At 40.3% G+C, this 7,987-nt stretch overlaps 1 protein-coding gene across 1 annotated transcript; it reads right to left on the reverse strand.

The window, feature by feature from the left end:
* Window positions 1-704: 704 nt before the first annotated feature.
* On the reverse strand, window positions 705-7,183 carry prdm13 (PR domain containing 13). Its single transcript, XM_021596343.3, has 4 exons — window positions 6,901-7,183; window positions 5,285-5,416; window positions 5,068-5,188; window positions 705-2,823 (listed from the first exon to the last, which is right to left on the reverse strand). The coding sequence occupies exons 1-4, from the start codon at window positions 7,072-7,074 to the stop codon at window positions 1,355-1,357; spliced, it is 1,896 nt and encodes a 631-aa protein (XP_021452018.1). The 5' UTR covers window positions 7,075-7,183; the 3' UTR covers window positions 705-1,354.
* Window positions 7,184-7,987: the final 804 nt, after the last annotated feature.

Genomic DNA, 7,987 nt, shown 5'->3' on the forward strand with positions numbered 1-7,987 from the left:
TCTCTATCAAGATTGAGGTTGATTTCATTTCCAGCCAGGCCTTTCAGCACATATTCGTATAGATTCATGAATGTGTTGGAAACAGACCATGTTTATTCATTTTCTTTAAAAAAAAATATTTGAATAAAATGTATCGAGTATGTATCTAGAAGCCTACTTGTTGCAGAACCCGCGTTTTTGTTTGTTTTCAATGTACCTGGATTTTGTTGAATCTCTTACTTGTTGGATCAGACCATTTTGATGGTGATGATGATATTAATCAAATGTAATATTGTATTTACAAAGGTAAGAACCCAGTAGGCCTACTTTATAAACGGCCCAACGCTCGTCGACTAGTCAAGTCATTCTTCTTAATGGCTACACCATGCGCTACAGTGGTGAGATATATTGCGGGTTTACTGTAATGCGCACAGCCAAGCGTTTTGTCCGGAATCGATAGCGTCCTCAGAGGAATTCAGAGGACACCCCATTTGAAAAACGTCTTCAAACGGAAGTAATCTTAACTTCAACTGCACAGGAAATATAGAGACGACATCCTGATAACCCTGTCTACAATGTAGGCTAAAAGTGGAATATCGAATTATTCATTAGTGCACTATCCATGGCAGTTAAAAGTGGGGGGAATTTATTTGATGTGCATTAGATAGCCTAATAAATCAGTAGGCTTGAGTGTAGACTATATATTTGAATCAAGTTACAAACCATTTCCAAGTTTTAAATTACATTTATTAAAAAGGAACAACTCAATGAACAAGAGGAAAATATTGTCAATATACAATATCACTTATGAACAAACATACAACACTTTTTCACTGAGCAGTGAAATATCATATTCTTAGATTTGTACATGATGCTGTTTAAATCAGATGTTATTTTTTACTATAAACAAGATCCTTAAATAATGGATTGGTACTAACTGCTATAAATATTTGCTGAGCCTTTTCAACTTTGCCCTAAATGCCCTCGCAAGAAAGTGCAACATTTAAGTAATTGTAATTGTAAAAGTGCAGCCGACCTCTATTTGGGGAACATATTGGCTACCAATTAGCGTATACAAAAATTAATTCATTATCATCAGCTGTGATATTATACAATTCTGAAATCATACTGCCTATACTTTGTTCCATCTGAAACGAATAGGACATTGTTGTAAAAGAAAAAGCTCATTTGAAAATTGTCTAGTCCTAATCAGAATTTTTTTTTATGAACAATTACATTTTCAATAGCTTTAAAACATACATAAATAACTTTCGCTCCTTGGGGAAATCATATTACACAGAAATATGTACAGGTAACCTGTAACAATTTCACAAAACATTATGCCGTCTTTGCCATATTCGTGTCAAAATCTCAATTAATCATCTATTTTACTGGATTCTTGGTCGCTCTGATCATCGGTGAAGCATACATCTACGTCGCTGTCATTGTCGCTCTTTTGCTCTTGATCCTCGAATATGCTCTCGGTTTTGTCCTCAGCTTTTTTTATTGTTTGTCCAGGGTGCCTTGATTTGACATGACGCTCCAAATCCCTCCGGCGCACCAGCACCTTGCCACAGAATTCGCACCTGTACGGGGTGTTCCCTTCCGCGTGCAGACGGATGTGCTTATTCAGGTTGCTGGGGTCACCGAAGGGCCGAAAACAAACTTTGCACTTCAACGGTTTGTACCCTGTGTGAGTTCTCATGTGAATCTTGAGTCCGTATTTCCGAGAGTACAGTTTACCACAGTAAAGACATAAGTGTCCCTTTTTGGGCTTCCCTGAGCCTGTGTTAGCAGTGGGCATAGAGTCGAGCCTGGTTCGGTTCTTTTCAACGGCTATTTCAGACAACTGTTGAGTGTGCATGGCTATCTCCCTGTCAATGTTGGTAATTGAACCCAGGTCTTGGTTGAGTGCAGGTGCGCCAAAGTAGGACATTGTCTCCGGGTATTTTAGGAGATTGCTAAAATGGAATTTCAGTGGGTAGTATGGTGAACTATAAAGCAGCTCGCCATTGTACACGGTGAATGGCATGAGGGGGATATTGCAATCTCCATTATATGGCTTGACGCCATCAAACTGAGGCAGAGAAAACCTCTCAAAATGGAATCCAGAGGACATCTGAGAGTAGCGCGAGGGGGACAGTCCAGAGTGCATTCGGCTCTCCACGTGCTTGAAAGCTGATGTCTCCTCAAAATTAGGTATTAACGGAAAACCCCTGAGGGTGTTTGCGCACGGGACAACGGGAGATGTAGAATCTAATGGATGGACGCACTTGGAGGGATGGCTTCCGGTCAAAGGTTCATTCAAGGCTCGCGTTGATTTCATGTTCCCCATGAGTTTGCTGAAGCCTAGTCCATTATGCTTCCCATTAGTTTCCTCTCTGTAGACGTCAGCCGTGGGGACTTTGGTTTGGCCCATGGGCTTGAATGCAGAGCGCACGCCTGGGTGGAACCCCATGTTGCTCAACATTGAAGACGTTGCGCCAAGGCCCATGAGATGTCCGTGGTTTCTGGCCGAGGTAACGCTCATGTCAAGTGCTCTGTCCTGCTCCTCAGAGCTGGGTTTCTTTGATACGCCAACTTTGTTGAGGAAAGGTGAGGAAGACACGGTCCGTCTGACAGAGTCTGAGATGGAGGTGTTGTGGCCGTTCCTGGGCGAGGCGGAGGTGTAGGGAATGTCCCCGGATTTGGGTGACCTGCTGAAGCTGTCTGTGCTCCTGGCCTGCTCGCTGTTCACAAAGCTCCGCCCGTTGCTCAGAGCGCAGTGGAAATGGACGTGGGCCTTGAGTGTGTTGGGATATTTAAATATTCTCCAGCAGTACCAGCAAATGTAGCGTTCTTCACCTGTAGAGAAGCAGAGAGATATGAGGTTAACATCGATGGGTCTCCATATTCCTGAATCGTCCCACTTCTGTCAATAAAGCACTTTCAATCTTGAACATTTTGTGTTACTACACATTTCTATCTATTGCTTTGTGAGTGTAGAAGCCTATTATCGGGTGCTTTATGACTGATGTTCCATCTGCAGATGCTCACAGTTGCCTATTAGAGTAATCTCAAACTGTACTGTTATTTTGTGCCACATGCACATCTTTACCGTTTCTTATTTTAATGTTTTAGGTAAATCCCTTGAGATGAATCTACTCGTTTCCAATGGGATTCATGTTTTGAATAGGCGACAGAGTATATTAACCCTATCCACCTCATCAAACGTGAGCAATGACACAAGTTGAACAATGGGAGGTCAATTATATAGATGTAATGATTTTGTAATCCTTATAGGGCTGTTGTTTATCATCGCCATCAAAAGAGCAAACGCCCCGTCCAATCTGTCGCTCCGAAACCAATACGTTGAATAGGGGGACTTTCTCTGTGCTCTTTCCCGTAGAAGTGACAGCAGCTGTTGCTTGAAATCGCAAATCGCCATAGACAATAAGGCTGGCCCATCTGTTAACGCCAAATAATAGGACGCGTATGTCAAGGAGCGCCCGGTGTATTGGACTGAGATCAGCAGAAAGCGCTTCGCCACAAATCAGGGCAATAAACATCCCACATAAAAGTTAGCATTCATTAGGCAACAATACCGTATGTAGCAAGCTAATTTACCGTAAAGCACCTTTTTTTTTAAATTCATTTGCTTTAGAGTACATGAATATTAATGAGGCGATGACATTTGTTAACCTCTGTCCCCCTATGAATTACTATCGTCTGCTTTGATGATTGTTAAAACACGCCTATCCCTGCTTTTAAACTGCGGGTTTTATTCCATGTGCCTGTCACTGTAATTGGTGTAACAGTCGAATATAATTTTGGTAGGCTATATCTTGAAAATGACTGTCAGGCCCTCCATTTATCATGGCCAATTCATCTCAGACAGAGTAATTACTCTTAGAATTGTTTTATAGATAGATCCAAATAGGGTACTATTGCTTGCTTCATATATAGCACCCCTAAAGGTTCTATATATAATCCCTTAAAGGGTACCATATATGCAGCAACCATGGAACCCTTTTTCGTTCTATCCAGAACCTTTTTTTTTCTAAAAGTACATTTTAACTTTTTAATGTAGATCGGTATTGGTATTTGTTATTTTATTGGGATCCTCATTATCTGTTGCAAAAGCAGTTGCTACTCTTCCTGGGGTCCACACAAAACATGAAACATAATACAGAATGAAATCGCAAATCTGTGAAAGAATTTAGACTAGGCATTATAATTGAATCTAAACACCGTTATCGAATTTTCCTGAGTAGGCGGTATCCGTTAGGTGTAATCTGATTAAAACCGGAATATTTTGCTGGTGACCATATGATTAGGCTATAATTCGACAAGCCTACAAACCCATGGCGTCGACGCCACTGTTTGAATATCCAGATAATATTTTTTTGGGGGAAAAGTTATTATTATTATTATTGTAATTTTCTTGTTTATTACACTAGCACAACGAAGCTTAGTTAGGACTATTGCTGGCTGTTTTACACATTTTAATTTTTATTATTGAATTGTTTATAATGAAATTCTGTCAAGCCTATTTAAAATGTTAATGTAAATAAAACCATCAAATTAACCCGGAATCGAAATGTATGCTCTGGGGATGCACATTTGTCAACCGTGAAAATATAGGCCTACAACCTTTCCACAGAAATTGATTATAATAGCTGGACGCCAAGGTTTGGACAGTCACTTAACTGTGCAATGATGGAACTCACAAAATGTCAATGCCAGTAAGCAGCATCATCAGGCCTATACTGTAGCCTAATCCATTTATATTTAAACTTTTGTTTGGACAATAGCACAGTGGTTAGAGCGTTGAGCTTGATCGAACCCCGGAGCAGACAAGGTAAAAATATGTCGTTCTGCCCCTGAACAAGGCAGTTAACCCATTGTTCCTAGGCCGACATTGTAAATAAGAATTTGTTCTTAACTGACTTGCCACGTTAAATAAGAATAAATAATGATACATGTGGATTTCGATCGTGCATAAGCGCGTTGAACCAGCCGGCAAACAAATATCCATGATCTATTTTTGGCTACTTTTTTCATTGTTCTGTATGGTTACATTACAGGGTCATTCTACAGTGTTCTTACCTTTCTCGTCGTGTGTTGGAGTGGCAGTGGTAGGGATGTCGTACCACTGAGCCAGAGTGTTGGAGTACCACACACTGAGCTCCTCGCCTGCTGGGATCTCCGTCAGCACACGATAGAAAATCTAACGTAAAAGAGCAACGTTCGATACATGCAACTAACTGTTTTTAAATCAAATGACTTGAGCTTTATGCATTTTCAAATAAAGCACAGTACTGACCTGCCCACTAGGTAGATCTGAGACAGCCTCCAAGTTCTGTTCTTGACTGTTTCTGGCCGCCCGGATACACCCAATCCAGTCTGGCACAGGGCAACCTGATTCATCCACGATTTCACCCCTCAGCAGCCGAATCTAGATCCACAACATGGATGGTTCAACGTTAGAAATGATGGTACTAAGGCCTAGCATTCGATAAAATCACAGCTCGCTAAAAGGCCGGCAGCCGCAGTTTATAATAGTTTATGAATAAATCATAAACAGAGTTTCATATTTGATATTGTGACGTCACGCATGACTGCAATTGGAGCAAGAAAAGCTTTGTGTTTCTTTTCGTATAGGCTTAGCACATTCAAGGCTTTAGTTTTAGAAATATTGGTTTATTAAATAGTGAATTAATTGTTTGTAAATATGATTGTTGCTATGCCCAATGGCTAAATGATAGGCCATAGCCCACCTTGAGGTGTGCCAATGCGTTTAATGCGTCTTTATCCGCTATGTTAACCAGCGGTGATAATTTACCAGGGAGAATGACACATAATTGAGTTGATATGGGAAACGAATTTGAGAAGTGTCAAAGGGTTCCTAAACTGTTCAAGCAAATTAAAGATTGAAGCGTGACATTTGACACGGAGATTGCACCTGATGCATCACATGACGCCCAGGGGGATGCATTTAGCCGCATCAATCACAAACGACGACAGCAGGGTGTAGGCCTATGCCTATATTTATAATGCAGTTATAATGTAGGGTACTTATCTATTGGTTTGTTAAGGTCCATAAACTCACCAATAAACAATTGCCTGTATTTTAAAAATTATGTTAAATCAATGAATATACATGAAATGAAAATAGAAATAGCATCCATTTCTGGTAGTTCCATATTGTATTAATAACGAATTTTATTTTAGATGTTCTATACATTTCTATATACATTTCTATATATTTGAGCATTTCTTATCCATATTCTTATTTTATACCTCGAGACTGCGGTCTAGGCCTTAGCGTAATTCCACGGCCGTAGTGCATTAAAATGAAATGGTTAATTTGAATAACTTGCCTACTAGCCTGTGAAATTTAAAGTGGAGGAGGAAATGAAATCTCACATAGCACCCAAGGTCGCCCTATTAGGGCGGTTAAGTAAAGGCACAGAGTGACAAGTCGTCCCACTAATATAACTCAATTATTTCTAACCTGACAGCACGAACCAATTAATAACCGAAGGCCCAATGAACTTTGACAGGTCTGGTTCAAAATGTTTTTAAAAAAGATCACTGTGTCTCCTTTACCTGCCCTGATAATTAAATGTAGGTCCTTATTAAGAAATAAAATAATGTTTTCGAAAGTCATCCATTATTCATATCAGTCTTATACATAATAATAATATGAATATTAATATAGGCCTAAAAGTGATAATGATTTTAATGGAACGATTTGTCATTAAAATAGGATCATCTTTATTAGAATGCCACTGTAGACAATTTTTTCTTCCGTTAGTTTGTAATTCAATTCGGAAGCCTGCAAAAATCATCCTACGAAAGCAGAATTGTAAAAAATGAATTTTTGAAGATTGAAATAATTAGGAATAAATCATATTTAATGCCATGATAAAAACGTACCTTTCTCTTGGTTACGACCTCTTTGCGATCAGTAACGTATTTCCCTAGTTTGAAGACGCCCGGCACCGGTCCTATCCGCAGGCCGGCGGGGATGCTGCAGTCTGCAAACACACTGATAGCGGATGCCCGAGTTGCTTGCATGGCTGGCTCTCCGTGCAGTGGTTTGAGAACCATGAAGACCACGCAGTGACTGATTGAGACAAGAAGGAGTCACAGAGATGAGGACAGGCCAATCTCCGCCCGCAAAGTGATGCGGTGGCGTATGTGATCAGGCTTTTCTAATGGAGCAGCAAGGTACCCCCTCGACACATTAACGCGCAAGGGCGAACAGTATGCGCGCGGTGTGAGAGAGTTTGGCTCTTTCGGCAGCTGTGGGGAGAAAACGGGCTGAGATGGTCACATGGAGACTTTCCCTCACCCTTGCACATAATGAATTGCTCCAAAAACGGCCAGGAGACAATGGGCCAGGCGACCTTCCCATCCCCAAAATCCAATTTGTCAAGGGCAGAGAAAAAAGAGTGCAGAATCAAAGGTCTGGAGCTACCATTAATCCTCAGCATGTGGCTTTGTACCTCAGACAGCTCCGATATTTTAACTGACAAATCCACTGTATAATTTCTCCATAAATTCTCCCCTTTTTATTGTTCTTTTACAAACCCGTTTTTGGAAATCAGTCACTACTTTAAATCTACTTGGTTGCGTTATTTTGGGTTTATATACTTCAAAGCTCTTTATTATCTCCGTTTGGCTGCATTGTGTGTCCCTAGTTTAACAAAAGGAGCAGGAATGCTTGGAAGACTTGTTAACTTCTATTGACTCCCGGCGTGTGCCGGGTTGAGATCGGGCAGGTACCAGAACCACCAGAAAAATAGCAACAGCTTTCAAAATAACCACCATCTTATCATTTCACACTTGTGGTTTTCTTGTCACGAATTCAATCTGGACGTTTTCATTCAGCTGTGACATGGCACAACACAGACCTTCATAACTTTGAGTTTAAGTTGCCACAGTTTTAAGTTTGATCATTAAATTTCATCCAATTATTTATTTCAAATAAACCTTATTTTAAGATGATTAAAGTTTTTTT

The sequence above is a fragment of the Oncorhynchus mykiss genome, chromosome 3, assembly GCF_057628025.1.
Source record: "Oncorhynchus mykiss isolate SJ-2025 chromosome 3, ASM5762802v1, whole genome shotgun sequence".
NCBI classification, from domain to species: Eukaryota; Metazoa; Chordata; class Actinopteri; order Salmoniformes; family Salmonidae; genus Oncorhynchus; species Oncorhynchus mykiss.

Bases quoted from the DNA above. Each gene is read 5' to 3' on its own strand.
- prdm13 (XM_021596343.3), bottom strand. From the start codon at position 7,074: ATGGTTCTCAAACCACTGCACGGAGAGCCAGCCATGCAAGCAACTCGG. The intron at 5,189-5,284 runs GTCAGTACTGTG...CTTTTACGTTAG, and splicing joins CAGATCTACCTAGTGGGCAG to ATTTTCTATCGTGTGCTGAC. The intron at 2,824-5,067 runs GTAAGAACACTG...GCTTCTCTACAG, and splicing joins TCCAACACACGACGAGAAAG to GTGAAGAACGCTACATTTGC.